The 23,891-nt window shown below is 44.1% G+C and overlaps 1 protein-coding gene across 2 annotated transcripts in view; it reads left to right on the forward strand.

Annotated features, from left to right (window-relative positions):
• MTMR1 (myotubularin related protein 1) overlaps positions 1–10,741 on the forward strand; it is a 97,569-nt gene extending 86,828 nt beyond the window's left edge. For both annotated transcript variants that reach the window (XM_044306048.1, XM_044306050.1), the window contains one exon: positions 9,895–10,741. In XM_044306048.1, the coding sequence (XP_044161983.1) occupies positions 9,895–10,059 (165 nt within the window). In that variant the 3' untranslated portion in view covers positions 10,060–10,741. The remainder of the gene's footprint in view (positions 1–9,894) is intronic.
• Positions 10,742–23,891: the final 13,150 nt, after the last annotated feature.

Consider the following 23,891-nt stretch of genomic DNA (forward strand, 5'->3'; position numbering starts at 1 on the left):
GTTTTTGCCGATAAATGGGAATAAATGGTGGCCTGATTTGACGGAGATCACACGGTGGCATTAAAATACATTTGCTTTTCTGTGAAGACTCCCCGTCGCAGCCGAAGATAATAAAAAACAGACTCATTCAGCAAGAACAAATAGATTCATCACTTAACAGTTTTCAAGGTAACGCGTGTCCTTGAGTGAATAATGTGCAGTGCATTATACAGCCAGACACTGTGACTAGGAGAAGCCTTTGTGCAGGAGACCTTAGGGAACCTAGAATGGAGTCTACACATGAATCCTTTGTATCATCGCCCCTAGATTCCTGGCGTTATATGGTGTATATAAAGATGCCCACCCCCCCAGATCTGATGACCTCGGTCCTCCGTTATTCAGGGTCTAACGCCACTGCAGTAACAGCTTATATTTAGTATTAGCTTTACATTTAGCATGACATGATTTATGCTGGATTTGTGTTCATCTACTTGCAGCTCCCACCACAGTGTATTTCAGTTGCCTAGCAACCAGCATGGGTGACAACCGAGCGAGAACGGGAAGCTGTCGGCTGTGAGAATACATTGCAGTTCTGTGCTATTTAGTCCTGTATTAGGACTAGCGTATGGGTAAAGCACGGGAGACACGGGGATGGGGGATGCAGAAATGGACTACCTCTAGAAATGTACAATTTGACAGCAAGTGCATCTATATAATCAGCTTTTTTTTTTGTACTTGCTTACAGTTGCTTATAGAGCGCTAACATATGTAGTCTGCAGCGCTGTATAGAGATGGTCACCAATCCTCGTGGGGCTTACATCTGATCTGGTCACCAGTTTTCGTGGGGCTTACATCCAGGGCCGGTTCTAGGTGGAATGGGGCCCTGGGGCGAAAAACAATAAGGGGGCCCCCCCATGACACTTGATGACTTTTACAGAAGAAACTGTATATTTTGGGGCACAGTGTAGAGGTATACTGTACATTGTGTGGCACAGTGTAGAGGTATACTGTATATTTAGGAGCCAAATTAAATTTTTAGTCGCCAAATCGAAACCGAATGAAAATTTTGGTATCGTGACAACGCTACGCCGATCAGATCGGCGTAGGGTTGTTTCAATACCAAAATTTTGATTCGCTTTCGTCACCATAAAAAAGTATTGCGATACTCAATACCACGCAAAAAAGCCACGTGCATTTCGCATTTTATGAAACGTTCGGCCCATAATTGTACAGTCCTATCCTATTTTTTGGGGTTACAAGGTGACTAAAAAATGGCGAATGCTCACCGCATAGGAGATATTTTTGAATAATTTAATAGTTTGGACTTTTCGGACGCAGCGCTATGTAATATGTTTATTTATTGTATATATTTTTTATATGTAAAATTGGGAAAGGGGGGATTTAAACTTAATATTTTAGGGTACTTTCACACTAGCGTTTTTCTTTTTCGGCATAGAGTCCGTCACAGGGGCTCTATACCAGAAAATAACTGATCCGTCATATCCCCATGCATTCAGGATGCATCAGGATGTCTTCAGTTCAGTCATTTTGACTGATCAGGCAAAAGATAGAACCGCAGCATGCTATGGTTTTATCTCCGGCGAAAAAAACTGAAGACTTACCTTAAGGACAAATCTGGCATTTTTCCCCATAGGAACGTATTAGTGCCAGATCCGGCATTCAAAATACCGGAATGCAGGATCCGTACTTCCGGTCTGCGCATGCCGGTAAAAATATGTAAAAAGATACAAGACAGATCCGTCTGTCCGCATGACAAGCGGAGAGATGGATTCATTCTTGCAATGCATTTGTGAGACGGATCCGCATCCGGATGCATCTCATAAATGCTTTCAGTCACATCCAGATCGGTGGCTCCAGCGGGCAGTTACGACGACGGAGCTGCTTGCCGGATCACACTACCGCAAGTGTGAAAGTAGCCTTAGTGTTTGTGTTTTATTTTTACTTACTATTAGCCCCCTTAGGGGCTGGAACCCTTGTCCTATTCACCCTTAGGCCCCTTTCACATGGGTGAGATTTCTGCGCGGGTGCAATGCGTGAGGTGAACGCATTGCACCCGCACTGAATCCGGACACATTCACTTCTATGGGGCTGTGCAGATGAGCGGTGATTTTCACGCATCACTTGTGCGTTGCGTGAAAATCGCAACATGCTCTATATTGTGCGTTTTCATGCAACGCAGGCCCCATAGAAGTTAATGGGGCTGCGTGAAAATCGCATTGTATCCGCAAGCAAGTGCGGATGCGGTGCGATTTTCACGCATGGTTGCTAGGTGACAGTCTATTCACTGTGTTATTTTCCCTTATAACATGGTTATAAGGGAAAATAATAGCATTCTTTAATACAGAATGCTTAGTAGAAGGTCAATATAATAAACATTATATACACCCCAGTATATTAAACATTGAGAGCGCCCCCCCCAGTATAATAAACATTGAGAGCGCCCCCCCCCAGTATAATAAACATTGAGAGCGCCCCCCCCCAGTATAATAAACATTGAGAGCGCCCCCCCCAGTATAATAAACATTGAGAGCGCCCCCCAGTATAATAAACATTGAGAGCGCCCCCCCCAGTATAATAAACATTGAGAGCGCCCCCCAGTATAATAAACATTGAGTGCGCCCCCCAGTATAATAAACATTGAGTGCGCCCCCCCAGTATAATAAACATTGAGTGCGCCCCCCCAGTATATCAAACATTGAGAGCGCCCCCCCAGTATAATAAACATTGAGAGCGCCCCCCCAGTATAATAAACATTGAGAGCGCCCCCCCAGTATAATAAATATTGAGTGTGCCCCCCCAGTATAATAAACATTGAATGCGCCCCCTCCCCAGTATAATAAACATTGAGAGCGCCCCCCCAGTATAATAAACATTGAGAGCGCCCCCACCAGTATAATAAACATTGAGAGCACCCCCCCCAGTATAATAAACATTGAGAGCACCCCCCCCAGTATAATAAACATTGAGAGCGCCCCCCCCCAGTATAATAAACATTGAGAGCGCCCCCCCCAGTATAATAAACATTGAGAGCGCCCCCCAGTATAATAAACATTGAGAGCGCCCCCCCCAGTATAATAAACATTGAGAGCGCCCCCCAGTATATTAAACATTGAGTGCGCCCCCCAGTATAATAAACATTGAGAGCGCCCCCCCAGTATATCAAACATTGAGAGCGCCCCCCCAGTATAATAAACATTGAGAGCGCCCCCCCAGTATAATAAACATTGAGCGCCCCCCCAGTATAATAAATATTGAGTGTGCCCCCCCAGTATAATAAACATTGAATGCGCCCCCTCCCCAGTATAATAAACATTGAGAGCGCCCCCCCAGTATAATAAACATTGAGAGCGCCCCCACCAGTATAATAAATATTGAGTGTGCCCCCCAGTATAATAAACATTGAATGCGCCCCCTCCCCAGTATAATAAACATTGAGAGCGCCCCCCCAGTATAATAAACATTGAGAGCGCCCCCCAGTATAATAAACATTGAATGCGCCCCCTCCCCAGTATAATAAACATTGAATGCGCCCCCTCCCCAGTATAATAAACATTGAATGCGCCCCCTCCCCAGTATAATAAACATTGAATGCGCCCCCTCCCCAGTATAATAAACATTGAGAGCGCTCCCCCCCCAGTATAATAAACATTGAGAGAGCCCCCCTTCCCCAGTATATCAAACATTGAGTGCGCCCCCCCAGTATATCAAACATTGAGTGCACCCCCCCAGTATATCAAACATTGAGTGCGCCCCCCAGTATAATAAACATTGAGAGTGCCCCCCCAGTATAATAAACATTGAATGCGCCCCCCCAGTATAATAAACATTGAGAGCGCCCCCCTTCCCCCAGTATATCAAACATTGAGCGCCCCCCTTCCCCCAGTATATCAAACATTGAGTGCGCCCCCCAGTATAATATACATTGAGTGCGCCCCCCCCAGTATATCAAACATTGAGAGCGCCCCCCAGTATAATAAACATTGAGAGCGCCCCCCAGTATAATAAACATTGAGAGCGCCCCCCAGTATAATAAACATTGAGAGCGCCCCCCAGTATAATAAACATTGAGCGCCCCCCCCAGTATAATAAACATTGAATGCGCCCCCCCCCCAGTATAATAAACATTGAGAGCGCCCCCCTTTCCCCAGTATATCAAACATTGAGAGCGCCCCCCTTCCCCCAGTATATCAAACATTGAGAGCTCCCCCCCAGTATATCAAACATTAAGTGCACCCCACCAGTATAATGTACATTGAGTGCGCCCCCCCCCAGTATATCAAACATTGAGTGCGCCCCCCCAGTATAATAAACATTGAGTGCCCCCCCAGTATAATAAACATTGAATGCGCCCCCCCCAGTATAATAAACATTGAGAGCGCCCCCCCAGTATATCAAACATTGAGTGCACCCCCCTTCCCAGTATAATAAACATTGGTGGTGCAGTGGGCAGTGCCAATGAGGGTTAAAAAATAAATAAAAATTAACTCACCTCCTCCAATTGATCGCGTAGATGCCGATCTCCTGTTCTTTCTTTAGGACCTGTGGTGACATCACTGTGGTCGTCACATGGTACATCATATGATCCATCACCATGGTAATGGACCATGTGATTAGCTCAGTGACGTCACCACAGGTCCTGAAGAAAGAACAGGAGACCGGCAGCTGCGCGATCAATTAGAGGAGGTGAGTTAATTTTTTATTTTATTTTTTTAACCCTCATTGGCACTTCCCACTGCGCCACCAATGTTTATTATACTAGGGGGGGGGGGGGAATGTTTATTATACTGGGGGGGGGGGGGTGCACGAAATGTTTATTATACTGGGGGGGCGCACTCAATGTTAATACAAATACAGGAGGCGGGTGCTGGAATCAAATAGCCGGCACCCGACCTCTATGATAGGGGGCTGCGATCAGGGGCAGTTAACCCCTCAGGTGCCGCTCCCTGTCATAGAGGTCGGGTGCCGGCTATTTGATTTCGGCACCCGCCTCCTGTATTTGTATTACAGGTCAGTTTTCTTCATTGGTGGCGCAGTGGCCACAGCCCCTCCCCTCCTCCTCCCATCCCTCTTCTTATTGGCGGAGGCGGCGGAGGCGGCGGCAGCAGCAGCACAGGGGGGAGGGAGAGAGCCTCCCTTGCCTCTATGGAAGCGCCGGCCCTGCCTAAAGTTAGTTGCGGGCCGGCGCGGGGGGCCTCTAAGGACTCGGGGGCAATTGCCCCCCTTGCCTCTATGGAAGCGCCGGCCCTGCTTACATCTGAATGATGAATGGTACAGAGATGATCACCAGTCTTAGTGGGATTTACATCTGAATGGTGAATGGTACAGAGATGGTCACCAGTCTTCGTGGGGCTTACATCTGATCTGGTCTGGTCACCAGTTTTCCTGGGGCTTACATCTGAATGGTGAATAGATCATAACTTGCATGGACACTGGGGAAACACGGAGAGAACATTCCAACTCCATGCAGATGGGTCTCAAGTTTTACAACCCATCTGTGGTAGGGCTCTTGCGCAGCTCGCTCACATCTGAAAATCATGTTCTCCCTGAGGCTAAGGTTCCCCAGTAGTAGAACTGCATCATGTTTTCCCTATGGGGAATTCCAAAGTGGTCATGGGATTGTCAAAAGGCGAGGTGATGTGTGAGCTGTAGTAGTACCATGATTTAACCACAACTTGAGAGTGACCAAACGTTGCTATAGATCTCCAGCCTATTGGGGTTCTCTCACTAAGGCAGTCCCTGTCCATAAGACCTATTAGGGCCTATTGACATATAATGTACTCTATCTCCTTAACCCCTTAAGGACTCAGCCCTATTTCACCTTAAAGGGGTTGTCCCACAAAAAATATTCTACAGTTTTCAAACCAGCACCTGGATCTGAATGCTTTTGTAATTGTATGTAAATAAAAATTTAGCATAGCCCCTGAGTTATTTAATAAAATGTATCTGTATAGTGCCACCTGCAGTTTTTTTTTTTTCTTATTTCTTTGACCTGCTCACTGAGAAGGTCGCACATGCTCAGTTTCATCCTTCAACTGCCTCCTGAGCTGTGATAGGGAGAGCATGGACACGCCCCCTGAGCTGTAATAGGGAGAGCTGAGACACGCCCCCTGAGCTGTCAGCTTGATATAAATCTAGCAGAACAATAGATGTGGAGATCTCTGGATCCATGTTATGTACGGGGCTGGTTCTAGCTTTGTTAGAGATTGTCATGTACTATATATTGTCTGGTTTTCATTTTTTACATTAGCCGTGGGATAACCGCTTTAATTTAGCAATAGGAACGTGTACATTTTTTCTTTGTCAAGCCCTTTATTTTCACACTGGGCATGTCCGACCAGGGAAAAAATGTCTTTGAAGATGAGAAAGAACTAAATAGAGTTTTACTTGAGTTTACCTTGCTAGTCTAGATCATATATGGATGTAATGCCCTACCTGTAGGTGTAAGAGTATAGGGGACTAAAAAAGTGCTTTGACTACATAGATGAGCTGCTGTATACATGTGACCATGTCCTATTTGTATTATTTTAAATTGTATTACTACTAGATTGATAATACTTAAAGGGGTTGGCCCATCTGGCTCATTGGTGATGTATCTCTATCGAGGTCCCTAAAGTAAAGGCGAGTGCACGCGCTGGTCTCCATTCACTCCTATAGGAGTTTCGAAAAGAGCAAAGCGAGCATGCCTGGCAGCAGAGCTTGCACGTTGCACCCTAATTTATTTTGGGGGCGCCGTTCTAGAGATAGGTGCAGGTTCCTCCTCTGGGACTTGTACCTATGTGACATTGGTGGTTATATCCTAGTGATATGCCTCCAGTATTTAAGATGGGCCAACCCTTTTAACTAAATTTGAGATTCCTGGCACACATTTTGGTCAAATTACTGTATGTCAGCCGACCTGCCGTGACAATGCAGCGTCACTCAGACGGGTTAAGGGTTGACTATGTTTTCTGCCAGGTTTATTTGCTGAGAATAGATATAGTGTGCTACTCATGTTGGTGGGAGCCACATGTACATATCTGAGGTGGGAGAGCCCTGGATTTTTCAGCAACCATATCATTGCAGATGGGTTCTAATCAGCAAATTGGAGGTGTCTTTACAGATTTAGGGATCTTATGCATTTTGAAGTAAAACCTGCAGCATCTGAAAAGCAAATGAAAGCTCTGCCTTTGATAGCATGGCTGTGAAGACTTCAGATTTGAAGCGTTGTGTGCTATGTTGGTGTCATATTTAACTGTATGGCAGGTTTTTACATGTACGTTAATAGTGTTTTTATTGCTTTACCTGCAAACAGTGCTGATTATATTGAAACTGTGACCGTTCTGTTCAATAATTTTAGAAGACTATTTTGGCAGAGATATGTATATATAATATGTGTATACAGGTGAAACTCGAAAAATTTGAATATTGTGCAAAGTTCATTTATTTCATTAGATAGGTATATACCATATGCATCAGTGGACATTATCCTTCAAGGTTTATGACATTCTCTGACATAGAGTTGTTTCGATACCAAAATTTTGATTCGGTTTCAATACCATAAAAAAAGTATTGCGATACTCTATACCATGCAAAAAAAAAAAAAACGCCAAAAAAGCTGCATGCATTCTGTATTTTATGGAACGTCCGGCCCATAATCTAACGGTCTTATCCTATTTTTTGGAGGGGCTAGGTGACTAAAAAAAATGCGAATCGTGCGGGTTTTTTTAATTTATTTTTTCTGTTATGGCATTCACCGCTTAGGAGTTTTTTTAAAAATATATATTTCAATAGTTTGGACTTTTTAGACGTGGCGATATGTAATATGTTTATTTATTGTTTATATATTTTATATGTAAAATTGGGAAAGGGGGCGATTTATACTTAATATTTTGGTGTTTGTTTTTTTATTTTTATTTATTTAATAACTATTGCCCTTAGTGGCTAAAAGCTGGGATCTTTTAATCCCATGTCTTTCACCCTAATAGATCTATTAGGGTGAATAATACTTCACACTCTCCCGACTGACCTGTGCATATTACACACAACAGCAGGGCAGCTCAGTAGCATCCTGGCTGCCATGGTAACCGATCAGAGCCCCAGGATTACACTGCTGGGGTTCCGATCAGAACTGCCACTGCCACCAATGAGGAGGAGGGGACCCTGTGGATACTGCAATCAATCACAAATTATTTCAATACTTGGGGGGTTGTGGGCACCCACTGCGCCACCAATGGCAATTAACCTTTAATACTGATACAGGAGGCGGGTGTCGGCGGTACCCGCCTCCTGTATCTGTATTAAAGGTTATTTACCATTGGTGGCACAGTGGCCAGGCACCTGCTATGCTAGCTGCTTGACTCTGGGAGGACGCTCAGGAGGAGGAGGCTGCTGCCATTCACCAAGCTCACGAGCTCAGACGGCGCAGCAGTGTATTCCCTCCCCCGTCCCGCCTCCTGCTTTAATTAATAGCGGCACATTCATTGGTGGCACTGGTGCGGGCAGCTTCAGAGCCTGCTCACTTCATTAGGCTCAGCGCGGCCGCGTCATAGGAGGAGGGTCTACTATCGAAAAAAATGAACATCCTGATACCGAATCGATAATGGCATAAAAGTATCGAAAGTTCGATACCCAAAACAACCCTACTCTGACATTACAATGCCTGAATATAGAGAAACTTTGTCATGTAGCCATTTGACCCGTCAGAAGCTCCTATTGCCCTTACAGGTGTTTTGCCACAGTGGGGATGTGTGCTATTAGCTTCTGATCACAAAAGATTAACCATTGTATTAAGAAGATTACATGATACAGTGCATTTCTGGAATCAAATTTGTGAGGTCAGAGAGATCATTCCATGAGATCTTATAGTCCTTCCTGCCCCTGTGATCTCAGTAGATGTGTGGTTGCCATCTTGGCATCAAAGCACTCTGAAACCAGTTGAGAGGTCAGTGACAGCAAGGCGGCTCGTTGTCGTAGAGTCAACAGTTCGTTCCAGTAGAAGGGTAGGTGATAAATCTCTATATTTGACATTTGTTTGTAGTGCTGCAGATAACGTCCCATGGGGTAACCTGGTAGAGTCCTTGCTCAGGAGATTTTGGTCACTGTCCGTCAGCACTGGAGCAGTCAGGGTTCTAGCCAGGGTGTTGCTAAAGAGTAGAAAAAGTGCCCGAGATGTTCTTGGCAGACAAATGTACCTCATTATCAGCACATAAAAGAACTAAGAGACACTGAAGCCATGTAGATGTGGATCATCAAGGCTATCTCCTTCTAAAATACAGTCTTCACTTCTGTCGTTTGGGGGTCTAGATCTATTTGGTATTAAGGCTTCTAGACTTTACTCCTTTCCAATCCACTGCTTTTGGCATAAACTGGTGATATTATATGGTTCTAGTACATAGAGTGCTGGAGGTGTAGGCCAGGACCTTCCTATCTCATCTATTACAGAACAAATGTTCACAGATAGACGGTGGGTCCAAATTATGGGAGAGACTGATCATGTCCCTTGCGCCAGAAAAGTGGCTTTAAAAATTCACAAGCTGTGTGTTTGTGACTTGTTAAATGCAACTTTTTTATTGGGAAAAAAAAGTTGCAACTACCTCTTTTTATGGCACCCTCACCACTTTTCCAAAAGGGAGTGTGGCCAACAGCCAAGACAGATTTATCTTCATTTACACCAGTTTTCTGGTGCAAATGAAGCCAGAAATCTTCGGCAGCTCAGAGCTTTTGTAAATTACTGTTTAGTTGCACTGTCAACCGGAAGATGCACTTAATTTTTGACGAGGCCTGCACAGGGGATGTGGAGACCAGGTGGAGGTGGTCATATAACAACTCTATCAGTCAAGCCTAAAACATATATTTTACACTACTTCAGTAAAAATGTATCATCACCAACAGTAATAACCTATTTTGTTTTCTTAGATGCCAATTCACCAGAGCCTAAAGGATCTCTTGGCTATTCGAGCAGAACTACAGAAGAAAGTAGAAGAACTTCAGCGTGAAGCGGCAACCAGATCGGTGTCCTCGTCATCTGACCGAGGATCTTCCCCTTCGCATTCCGCGACGCCTGTACACACCGCTGTCTGACGGGCAACGAATGGTGAGAGGCACAGCATGGAGACATGTACTGGTAATCTGCCGAGTGCCTTCTAACATCTGCTGCGTATGAAGAAATTTCACGTTTGGCACCAAGGCATCAGTGCATTTCTTTTCTGGGTGTTTCACCCTCTACAAACATTTCAGAAGGAAACCACAATCGGGACTAAAGGCTGGAAGCCATTCCGCTCTCTCCTCCAGATTTGAAGGATTTGTACATAGGCTCATGCCATTCAATATTGTTTACAGGCCGTGCTCGTCAGCTGTTACAGTGGAAAGTGTTTCCCAGGTGTCTCTATGTTGATAGTAGTCGTCCCCGAGGTTTACATACATTTATTTTATATTGTATTTTTATCCTTAGAAAAATGAATCTGACGTCACTTGTAGCCAGCTACTGCTGTGGCGGACATTTCATACAAGGCTCGTTTTAAGTTATCTCTATGAAAGGATCCAGGCCTGGAAGAGATGGCATTTTTAGGTATCATATGAACTGACAGTGTAATTTAAATCCCATATTACTCCTATTTAAAAAGTAATGTAACGCACCTGATGCCATGTAAAGCTTACCGAACAATGAATGGGCATAACCACATGTAAGTTATCCTGTTGCACCTAAGTATGTATTTGTATAGTGTTTTTACCTCCAGAAAACATGAATTTTTATTTCACCGTTGCCAAGTTTTATTTATTAAAAGTTCACTTGTCTTGAAAATGTTAATTGCAATTACCCAATCAACAAGCAATTTTCCTAATATTGGTAAATTATCCTTAGGATAGGTGGTTAATAGCCGATAGGTGAGAGTCTTGACTACCCGCACAGCTGGAACCAGCACTTTAAAATGAAGCGGGAAGCACAGCTCCGTTCAAGGTGTAGTGGCTGTGCTGGGGTACTGCAGCTAAGCTCTCATTGAAGTGAATGGGAGCTGAGCTGCAGTAACCCAGAACGGCCACTACACTATGACCAGAGCTGTTCCATTCACAGTGCGAAGTCCAGCGCCATAGACTGTAAAGAACAGCGGGGGGCAGGATGTCGAACCCTCACATATTACATATTAATGGCCTATTCCGAGGATAAGTTATCAATATTAAGAGCCTGGAAGACCCCTTAAAGAGTTATGATCGCTGTTACAGCACCAATGCACTGGATTCATGTTGTGATGACATCCTTTTGGAGAAGCAAATGACTTTTTTCACATCACTTTGTGTTTTCTTTTGAGATGATTAGAGGAAATAAGGGATAGAAGATGCATGTTGGTACCGTAATGAACTAATAGCCGCAAGTCTAGCTTCTCTGATGCTGGGCCATACACACGGCTGTGCATGCAAGGGGTGAATCAAACCTGATTTAACCCCACAACATACAATTGGAGGACAGATAGGAATAATAGTCCGCAAGTATTTTGTAAGGGTTTTTTATTTTATTTATTTTTTATGAAGGAGAAAATGGGCCTATATAGGTATTTAATGTAGTTGGCTGTGTACATTGTTTCTTTATTGGCAATGTGTACAATACATGAAGGATGTCTGTTCCTAATGCACATTTAATTAGGGCATGAAATGGTTGAGTTAATCAGTACATATAGAAATATCCCTACTGATGCCTCTGATAGCAGATTCCTTATTCAAGAGTAAATGAGTGGACAGCACAAAACACTTGGCAAACAGGGGAGCATAGCTTATGAAATCTGCCATATAATTATCTTACAAACACATTGGTCAATAGTAACTAGGAAGCAGCCCACCACTTTAAGTTTTTTCAGTAATTTTATTTTCTTAATTCACAGAGAACCCCTTTATGGCCCCTATACACCTTAGTGTATTGTGGACTGAGACCAGCAAGTTCAACCAACAGTCTAAGGCTCCATTCAGACGTCTGCACTTTGGGTCCGGATCCGTTCTGCAATTATGGAACGGGTGCGGACCCATTCATTTTCAATGGGGACGGAAAACAAGCGGGCAGCACAGAGTGTGCTATCCACATTTCCGGTCCGCGGCTCCGCCCAAAAAATACAACATGTCCTATTCTTGTCTTCAGCTGCGGACAAGAATAGTAATTTCTTTTGGAAATGTCGGCCCGGTGTTTTTGTAGATCCGCAAAACACTGCGGACGCGTGAATGTACCCTAATGTGTCTTGCAGCGGCTTTTCTCCCCATCTTGCCAATGAAATACTCATAAATGTTGAGCCGAACACGTGTGTGTGGAGAAGTCTGGAGAGAGAGAGTTATTGCCCAACAGCTATTCAATGTGCATGGCCGCCCTTACAGCAATCACAGCCAACCTCTTTACACCTATGTGACCAAAGCTGCCATGTAGCTGTAGATCAGGGATGCCCTACCTGCAGCCCTCCAGCTGTTGCAAAACTACAACTCCCAGCATGGTTGGACAGCCTATAGCTATCAACCTACAGGGCATGATGGGAGTTGTAGTTTTACAACAGCAGGTTGGGCATCACTGCTGTAGATTAAGGGGAGACCAGCAGAAGATGGCTTGGCTGTGTTTAGTTACCTTTGTCATACGTGAGAAGGTACTAATAGCAGGAGCCTGTTACTGATGGGCATGAGACGGGCAATCTGTATTGATGCCGCTATAGCCGCCCTCTCTACTGCAGAATTACAGCAATGCTAATGACAGCTCTGCTTGCCAAAGTGTGGATTTAATGTTTTTTCCAGTCATTTTATCCCATCGTATTTTTAGCTGAATAGGTTTGATGTTGCTTGGCAACTTGGAAGGTCATTGCTTTAAGTTAAAAGCGAGGATGTTGGCCCTTTTAATATTATTTTGTAATGCCACAGCGGTGTGTACTAGTGACCTCAGATATATGCAGAATGACGCTTTCTGCATCCAGACTACAAATACGGTTTTCTGTCGGGCACAGAGATCTACGAGCTGATGCATGTTTTATTCATCATCTAGAAGCCAAAGATGGCTTAAAATAGGATTCAACCGGAAGGGTGGAATTCAACATGCCTCTGTTAAAGGGGCCCTCTCAGTACCCAGGCCGCCCCTTTAGGACCCATGCACACGACTGCACTTTTTTCCCTGCATCCTATTCTTATTTTTTGTGGATAGGATGCAGACCCATTCATTTCAATGGGGCCACCTAAAATGCGGACAGCACACTGTCTATTCTGCGGCCCCACAAAAAGTATAGAACGTGCTATTCATGGGCGGGATGCGCAGAGACTGTATCTGTGTTTTGCATGGAGCTGGAGGAGGTTTTGCTCCCCCCATCAAATTCAGCTAGTTGCTGGGGGTCTCGGGGAACCAGAGCTCCACCAGCTCTCTTTGACCATATCAGTTTTGTGGTCCACAAATCAGATTTATCTGGCTCTGCATTACCCTGCCTGTTCATATGACATAAGGTGACGTATTTAAATGACATTTCTCCCTAGAGTTAGAAAAAGGTGGCACAGTATTGTCACCCATCTTTCCTGAACACTGCTCGTCACCAGTATTCTACCTCTGCCTAGGCTGATATAAGTCTGGGTCTGCTTTCGAGAAGTGTGACTTCCCTGTGGTGTCCATACTATAATAAATGAGAATCGTTCTGGTTACAGTGCTCCATTTCTTTCCAGTGTGCACCACAGGCTGGGGTTATATGGCAATCTTGGCTACAATGCCCGTCGCACAACCAAAGCTTGCTGCCTGGCAGTGTAGCCACCAAATGGGGTTGCAGCACAACTTGCAAGTTAATGCACCCCTAAAAAAACGCTACATTTTTTCCAATGTTGGAGTCATGTTGTGACCCCATTCGGTTCCAATGGTTGTAATACTACACAGCGATCTTTGGTTGTTTATCAGGTTTCATCGCCAATCACAGAATGAATGGGGTCACAGCCCGACTTGCACATTTGCTGTGACCCCAGAATTGCAAAAAATCCAGCAGCGTTGGGGTTGCAGTCATGGCACACGTGTCTCGTGCGGCGACGCCATTCATTTCTATGCCAGCACCTCTACACTGTGATCCTAGGGCGCGATAGCCATCACATGACTAGATAGCGGTGTAGCTGAACCCTTAATATATAAAACGTGGAGCATTTTCTATGTTGGAAAAAAAAAAACTAGATCCTTTTTGTTTTTAGCTACAAGCTAAATTGTCCACAGGTACCATGTATGTTTCTGCTGGCCTGTATTGCAAAGATTTTTGGCACTTACCTGGGCTTAGTTAGACTGGATTCTGGACATGTGTTGCTGACTCAAACTCGCAGCATGTTAGGGATTTATGATGCTATGAATTCAGGTCATTAAACCCGCAGTCTGGCTGAGACACAAATACAGAGTCCAGATGTGTGAATCCAGCCAACCCCTTCTGACAGGCCATGTCCAGTAGTCCCATAGAGATGGAATGGTAGTATGCATACTTCACTGCTACTCCATTCAAACAAGGTACCAGGGACCCTCGTTCTTGTGATTGGTGGGGACTAGGGATGAGCGAATTTCATATTTTGAAGTTCGGGTTGCAGTATAATCTGAATTGCGTTATGGATTCTGTTTCCACGGACCATAACGGAATGCCTTTAGAGGCATTCCTTTTATTCATTCAGTCATAATAGAAGGCTGCATAACAGATCCGGATTATGCAGGAGAGGACTCCAGCAGAATGGAAACCAGACGGATCTGTTATACAGCCTATAGACTTCTATTATGACGGAATGAATAACAGATTGCCTGTAAAGGCATTGCGTTATGGTCCGTGGTAATGGAATCCATAACGCAATTCAGATTATACCACAACCTGAATTTCAAAATATGAAATTTGCTCATCGCTAGTTGGGACCCAACTCATTTGTTCTAACCAGAGTACCCATTTATAGGGGTTTACGGGAGTAGAATATTGATGACCTATTCTCAGGATAGGTCGTCAATATCCAATCCTGGGAGTCAGGGTCCACCACCGATCATCAGTTTGCGGAGGCTGGGCACTCCGGTTTCCTCACAGCATCATTCATTGTATAGTGGCTGTGCTCACCAGAGCACTGCAGCCTCTTCTAACATCTGCTGTGTGGACGTGCTGGGAGTTTGACCCCCACTGATCAGATAATAATGGCTTCTCCGTAAAATCCCTTTAAATCCTGTTGGTGCAGAGGAATGGAGCAGGAGACATTTGGTTGTGATGTCATAATGGTCCTACTCTCAGGTGATACACAGCCCAGGAAGTCAGTGCGGGCTGTGCTCTGCGAGACTTTCCTGGGGGCATATGCAGCTGCCATTATTAGGCCTCTTGCACACTAATGCGGTCCGCAATGCACCGGCACCGACCACGGGCCAGCCGCATGCGGAGCGTGACCCCATTCACTTGAATGGGGTTCCGCGATCCGTCCGTTCCGCAAAATGATAGGACAAGTTCTATCTTTTTGCGGAACGATACACCACAGAAGCACTCCGTAGTGCTACCGTTCCGCACCGCACCTCTGGATTTACAGACCCGTATGCGGGTCGCAATAGGGCCATGGGACACACACGGTCGTGTGCAAGAGGCCTAATGGGTACCTGGGGCTGGCCTAGGAACATGAATCTGGCACTATAGGAAGCATTTATATTTCTATAAAAAAAAAAACAAAGGGAGATAATGAATGCAGGTTTATTCCCACTTTGCTACAGAAACTTCTCTTTTTCCACTTTTATCTGGCAGACTAATGATTATGTTTGCAATCATTCTGATACAAAGACAACGCTGCAATTAGTTTGCCTTCAGACAGCGCCGGGGTCATGGACCAGCACTGTAGTGAAACTTTTTAACTTTTTTTTTTAAATCACAATTTCTTTCTGTCTCATCTTGCATTTGATTTCCAGGTTTGAAGACAAATTGATGTAACTAGGCATTAAGAAAAAGAGCCATTAATGACTTTAATACAAACGGCCATCGCTGTGAGGAGGAAACTTTAGATGAAATAGTTTGTATTTTCTCCCTTAGGGTAATTATTGTATCTATTAGATTGCATAAAATTAATCTCCTGTTTGGTGGTAAAGATTTTTATTTCCTTTGTGTTAGTATTATCATTATTTAAGACGGACATGTCCACATCGATTGTCACATTTGCATTGTACAGTGGTGTCTGAGTAATGCTCACCTATCTGATCAGTCAGTGCTCCAGGGACTGATATGAGCAGGTATCTGGGGCCTATGGTGCAGAGGTCTCAGCCGTTCTCTTTGCCAGGTTCCTCAGGAGTGTGACACCTATGTCTAAGGGCTTTTGCACACAAATTTAACTTTATTCCCGCATCTGATCCACGTTTTGTGCAGACCCATTCGCTTTGATGGGGCCACAAAAGATGCGGACACCACACCATCTGCCCGTTCCACGGCACCGACAAAACAATAGAATATGTCTTCTTCTTCTTGTCTGTTTTACAGACAAGACTACGGTCGTGTGCATGAGCCCAAGGGTCCTTTTACATGAGTCGATAAGCTGGGAAAGGCAAGAGCTGATCATTGATGAAGAAGTTCTAACAAGACTTGCAGTTTCACCTAACAAAAATTGTGGTCACTTGTCTTTCCTCCTCTCCTGCTACTTCCATTACTACAGATTCCTGAATTGTGGATACACTGCCCACAAACCATCATTTTTAGCTCAGCATAAAAAATTAGATCAATAACCAGTAAGCACATTATCAGCAACCGCTGCCCTTGTTCACACGGGACAATGAGTGGGAACTTTTACTCAGTTGTTAAGATTGTTCAGCAATTATCGCCCCTAAACCATCTTTCTAAGAGCTTGTGCACATAGCTGTTGCCATTTTTGCAGTACGTAAAACACGTATACCAGTCGTGAGTGTTCCGCATTTTGTGTAACAGCACATCCTGCCCTCCATGGAACTGTCCTATCCTTCTCCGGGAAACCGACAAATAGACAGAAAGGACAAACAGATCCAGGCAGCACAAGGTGTGCTGTCAGCATCTTTTGCGGGCCCACTGGAGTGAATGAGTCCGCATCCAACCCGCAAAAAATGTGGTTAAGATGCGAACAAAAATAAGTTTGTGTGAATGAGCCCTAAAACAAATCTTCATCCAACAAGGTACTTTATGAGTTGGGAAACCCTGCCCTACAGGAACCTGTGCAATGTCCATATTGCCTTCAGGGGTATTTTCCCACAATGCATGTATACCTCAAAACTTTAGTCTTTACCTCACACATTTTTTTGCTTGCAGAGTTAAAAAAGAAAAAGAAAAACATGTATAATTTGCAATATGTTATAGGACAGCATTTTTTTTTTATCATGCTCTTAAAAGCAGGAAGCTGCTGACTACAGCAAGTGTGTATGTAAAGTGAGGGAAGGCAGTTTTGGCCTCAGAGAACTGGCAGAGGAACCATCTTGAGAAGATCCTCATATTGTAGGGGTTAAAACAGCCATAAAAACAGTGGTATGTGAAGAAACTAAAGATTGCTTCATGCTGCAGCAGCAGTAACATACCGTATATACTCGAGTATAAGCCGAGGCCCCTAATTTTACCCAAAAAAATGGGAAAAATTAGTGACTCTAGTATAAGACTAGGGTGGGAAATGCAGCGTGTATGTGTATATAATGCACACACTCTACATTATATACACACATCTGCAAGAGGGTGACTCAGATTGATGGGAGTCTGACTCCCTGTATTTAATGCAGAGTGTGTGCATTATATACACACACACACACACACACACCCACACACCATTAAATACAGGGAGCCATCCACAGATCTCCCCCCTAAACAGTGCCATCCACAGATCCCCCCTCCCCTAAACAGTGCCAGGATGGCACTGTTTAGGGGAGGGGGGGGATCTGTGGATGGCACTGTAGGGGGATCTGTGGATGGCACTGCCATCCACAGATCCCCCTCCCCGACGCTCACAGCAGTATATTTATAAAGTATAAGCAGTATATTTATCAGTATTCTTTATTTATCAGTATTCTTTGGATATCTTACTTTATCGTTGCTCCGGTAATACGTCACTCTGAAGCGCCCCGGGAGCCGCACGGATGGTAAGTATACTGCTCCCCCGCTCCTACTATGGCAACCAGGACTTTAATAGCGTCCTGGCTGCCATAGTAACACTGAAAGCATTTTGAAGACGGATCAGTCTTCAAATGCTTTCAGTACACTTGTGTTTTTCCGGATCCGGCGTGTAATTCCGGCAAGTGGAGTACACGCCGGAGCCGGACAACGCAAGTGTGAAAGAGGCCTAACACGTTTTTTTTTTTTTTTTCTTCAGGCAGAAACAAAAATTTGCACAGAATTTCGACAAGACCGTCCACACCCCTGTGCAGATTATCTTTATAGTGGCCAGACATTATTCTGAGATCACCAACAGTTTCTTTTTCTGTTTTAGTCTACACTACGTGCAGAATTATTAGGCAAATGAGTATTTTGACCACATCATCCTCTTTATGCATGTTGTCTTACTCCAAGCTGTATAGGCTCGAAAGCCTACTACCAATTAAGCATATTAGGTGATGTGCATCTCTGTAATGAGAAGGGGTGTGGTCTAATGACATCAACACCCTATATCAGGTGTGCATAATTATTAGGCAACTTCCTTTCCTTTGGCAAAATGGGTCAAAAGAAGGACTTGACAGGCTCAGAAAAGTCAAAAATAGTGAGCTATCTTGCAGAGGGATGCAGCACTCTTAAAATTGCAAAGCTTCTGAAGCGTGATCATCGAACAATCAAGCGTTTCATTCAAAATAGTCAACAGGGTCCCAAGAAGAGTGTGGAAAAACCAAGGTGCAAAATAACTGCCCATGAACTGAGAAAAGTCAAGCGTGCAGCTGCCAAGATGCCACTTGCCACCAGTTTGGCCATATTTCAGAGCTGCAACATCACTGGAGTGCCCAAAAGCACAAGGTGTGCAATACTCAGAGACATGGCCAAGGTAAGAAAGGCTGAAAGACGACCACCACTGAACAAGACACACAAGCTAAAAAGTCAAGACTGGGCCAAGAAATATCTCAAGACTGCTTTTTCTAAGGTTTTATGGACTGATGAAATGAGAGTGAGTCTTGATGGGCCAGATGGCTGGATTGGTATAGGGCAGAGAGCTCCAGTCCGACTCAGACGCCAGCAAGGTGGAGGTGGAGTACTGGTTTGGGCTGGTATCATCAAAGATGAGCTTGTGGGGCCTTTTTGGGTTGAGGATGGAGTCAAGCTCAACTCCCAGTCCTACTGCCAGTTTCTGGAAGACACCTTCTTCAAGCAGTGGTACAGGAAGAAGTCTGCAAGGTAAGAAAAACATGATTTTCATGCAGGACAATGCTCCATCACACGCGTCCAAGTACTCCACAACGTGGCTGGCAAGAAAGGGTATAAAAGAAGAACATATAATGACATGGCCTCCTTGTTCACCTGATCTGAACCCCATTGAGAACCTGTGGTCCATCATCAAATGTGAGATTTACAAGGAGGGAAAACAGTACACCTCTCTGAACAGTGTCTGGGAGGCTGTGGTTGCTGCTGCACGCAATGTTGATGGTGAACAGATCAAAACACTGACAGAATCCATGGATGGCAGGCTTTTGAGTGTCCTTGCAAAGAAAGGTGGCTATATTGGTCACTGATTTGTTTTTGTTTTGTTTTTGAATTTCAGAAATGTATATTTGTGAATGTTGAGATGTTATATTGGTTTCACTGGTAAAAATAAATAATTGAAATGGGTATATATTTGTTTTTTGTTAAGTTGCCTAATAATTATGTACAGTAATAGTCACCTGCACACACAGATATCCCCCTAAAATAGCTAAAACTAAAAACAAACTACTTCCAAAAATATTCAGCTTTGATATTAATGAGTTTTTTGGGTTCATTGAGAACATGGTTGTTGTTCAATAATAAAATTAATCCTCAAAAATACAACTTGCCTAATAATTCTGCACTCCCTGTAAAGTATTATATTGCCTTTTTGTTAAGAAAAAAAAAAAAATAAACCCTAATTTCACCTGTTTTTCTTTGACCAGGGATCAGCAACCTCTGGCAAACTAGATGTTCTGAAACTACAATTCCTAGAATGCTCCATTTACTTCTATGGGAGTTGTGAGAATAGTCCAGCATGTTTGCATGCTGGGAGTTGTAGTTTCACAGCAGCTGGAGCGCCGAAGGTTGCTGAACTCTGCCTTAGACTCTCAGTTTAAGCAAGTTGATTTGCTTGCATTTCATCTCATCCTTATCTTTAATTTAAATGTATACAAATGTTTTGATCACATAGGAGAACCCAATACAGATAATGCTAGAGAAATGCTTAACACCTTCTGTCAAGTAGGTTGGAGAAACCGCAGTGGTATGAGGACGCTCATGTACGTCTCCCACCAAGCAATGATTATATAGAAAGCTTCTCTCTTTTCTTTACAGTACCACCATTTGATTAGAGCAAATCTTGCTATGAAATAACAGCCTTCTGCTATCAGAACGTGAGCATATATTGCCAATTTTCTTCATAGATCATTGGTGTCCATGTAGTATGGCCAGCTTATCAGCAGAACCTTCTAGCAAGATGAAACCATAAAAAAATGTCCTCAGACCGTTATAACAGCAAACTTTACTGTTCGCACCATGTATGTAGGAAGGGATTGTGTTATAGCATACGCTAAGTCCAGACACAACCATCAGCTTGATGATTTATTGCGTTTGGTTGCATCTTTGCTCTTGTGAATGGGGTTGAGCTGCAGTGCCAAGGGGGGTGGTTTTCTTGATCTGTACAACCCCTTTGAAGCGGTTTCCAGGATTTTGATATTGATGGCCTATCCTATCATCAAGATCCTAGACAACCCCTTTAAGCTTATCGACTAAATTTGGCATCTCCCATAACCATCAGGCTTTAGCTTGGGTCTTCAGCAGTGGATACCCATTACATGTCTGACAAAGTTATTATCCAGAGGGTTACTCCAAGGTGTGGACTTGTGAGGCCTTCTGGTTTGTGGGCAACTTTAAAAACAAAACGCTATTCTGGTTAGAAAAGGATATGAGGTAACTACTAGATCAAAGGGGTCCTACCTCTGGGACCACCACCAGTCACAAGAACAGAGGCCCCCACTGAAATACATAGAGTGCCAGGTCGGAATTGTGCGTCCATTTCAGGGGGCCATTTTCCTCCTAGCTGTAGAAACCCCACTGATCAAATAGTTATACTCTATCCCAGTGATGGCTAACCTTGGCAATCCAGCTGTGGTAAAACTACAACTCCCAAGATGCCCCCCTTGCTTGGCTGCTCTCAGAACTCTGTAGAAATAAATGGAGCATGCTGGGAGTCATAGTTTCACCACAGCTGGAGTGCCAAGGTTAGCCATCACTGCTCTATCCTGTGTATAGGGGATATGTTTTTCTAACCAAATACCCCTTTAAAGGGCAGAAGTTTGACAACATGACGTGTTTGAAAGGCGACATCCTATCAATGTAGTCAGCCAAAAATGCATTTGGTTTTACCATGTTTCCCACAGTGTGGTAAGTGGCCACACCGTTTTTACAGGTGAAACATGTAAAATGTATTTTACCTGTAAAAAAATAAAATAAAAAATGCACTGCACCTTAAATGCTACATGTGAATACATCCTATCAAAGTGACCCATTCTACTACATGGACATCACAGGGCTATTATGAAGCTGTTATCAGTAGAGTGAATGAATTGGCTGAGCCAACTATGTAGAAGGGATGTCCACATACATTTGGCCACCATAGATGAGATAAGAAAATACTGTAACGGAGCCTTCAATGTGACGCACTTCAAATAAAAACAAAACCGTCACACCGATGACGACGGGGCTATTTGGCAGGCCGGCACATTTCCCGACACTTCATTTTCTTTGTCTACAGAATCTCTTCATATCCTGAACAGAAGCTGTTTTACAAACTCGCATTAATTGTATTTGGTGACCTTGCTCCCGAGTAAGTGAAGCAGAATATTGATTCTTGGCTGCACGTCCGTATAATTTCCTTAACAGTCAGAACGTTCTTGTTAAGAGGATCAGATTTGCACATACAGACTACAAAATTAGTTGCATATTGCAGCATCCATCCATCACCGTAGGGAGCGATACAACATGCCGAAAACCACCACACGCCATAGTGAGGCCTGAGTGAAAGTGAATGAGAATAAGAGGGAAACGGCGCATCTCTATTTACTGCGGTCATCGGGTGTTATTCACACATGGCAAATTTGTTAACTGAAATTCATGTGACTGTGCGTGGACCATTACAAACCCTATTCAGACGACTGGTACATACTGCAAAAACAGCCCCATTCAGATGTATGGAACAGTCTTTCAGTTGCAGAAATTTCTGCAGCAAATCTGCCACTTGTGAATGTAGCCGTATGCCCTTCATTATGCAGAAAAGCACTAAAATGATAAAGAATGCATTATGGGGCAACAAACCAGGTCATTATATTGTTAAACAGCATCTCTAAGCATAACCAACCCTGTTAAATCAGACCTACCGCCTGTTAGGGTTGATCATGCAGAGTAAAAGAATCCTTTAGGCTATGTTCACATCCATTTTGTAACTCTGGTAGTCTGTTCCAGCAGAGGACCAGACTACCGGAGTTACCGCATGCAGCATAGCCAGGCACTGTCTGATTCCAGTTCACTACAAATGCCGGCTTTCTGCCGGAGAGATACCAATGCAGCAGAAGGCTCCCAGAGGGTGGAGAGGAGGCTTTCTGGCCTATGACAAATGCTTGGCTCAAGGGATGACTTTTCAATAGATCGCAGCAAGGTAGCTGCTCTGCTACGCAGGAAACCCTGACCCATTCCCGAGAGCTTGTGACATGCTGCAGCCTGTGCAGCAGCACACCATTCCTGTGCCTGTGCAGCAGCACACCATTCCTGTGCCTGTGCAGCAGCACACCATTCCTGTGCCTGTGCAGCAGCACACCATTCCTGTGCCTGTGCAGCAGCACACCATTCCTGTGCCTTACATTTATATCTATGGCTCTCCAGCACCCTGCCCACAATTCTGAATGTGCTATGTAACGATGGCAACACTCACTTTAATCTTAGCAAAAGTGTGTATATTATCCCCGATACAGGGATGGTTACGTGGCAATCAAACTACCAGTTTTCTATCACAATCACTAGATGGGGCTAGACAGTCGATGGCTTCAAACTATAGTAATGCAACTATCCATCAGAAGAACAGAAAACAAAAGAAAAAAGATTCTTTATTTTGAGCATCACTTATGCTTTTTTCATCTGTTTTAGCCATTTCCACCTGAAATCCGTTATTTTAGACAGAAAAAAAAAAAAGCACTTCATGAACTTTTTTCCCCTCTAAAATAACAGATCTCAGACGGAAATGGCTTAAACGGCTGCTCAAATTAAAAGATCAGTTTTTTGTTTGTTTTGAAACTGATGTGAATCTAGCCTTACATGCTGTGTCTTATCATTAAAGGGGTTCTGCAGTTTTTTTAAAAACTGATCTGGATAGATCATCAGCATCTGATCGGCGGGGGTCCAACACCCGGGACCCCTGACGATCAGCTGTTTCAGAAGGCAGCGGCGCTGGCAGTAGCGCCACGGCCTTCTTGCTGTTTACCGCTGGCCCAGTGACGTCGCGACTAGTATCAATGGCCTGGGCGGGGCTAAGCTCTGTTCACTTGAATGGAGCTTAGCCCCGCCCCCAGGCCGTTGATACTAGTCATGACGTCACTGGGCTTGCGGTAAACAGCGAGAAGGCCGCGGTGCTACTGCCAGCTCCGCTGCCTTATCAAACAGCTGCGATCAGGATAGATCATCAGTTTAAAAAAACTGCAGAACTCCTTTAAGTATTAGTTTATATAATGCAAATAGATATTGCCGTTACATACCGGTTATGGCGACCCCTGGTGTTCTTTGTATTCCCCCTCAGAACATCCA

Source organism: Bufo gargarizans, chromosome 9 (assembly GCF_014858855.1).
Source record: "Bufo gargarizans isolate SCDJY-AF-19 chromosome 9, ASM1485885v1, whole genome shotgun sequence".
Classification (NCBI taxonomy): Eukaryota; Metazoa; Chordata; class Amphibia; order Anura; family Bufonidae; genus Bufo; species Bufo gargarizans.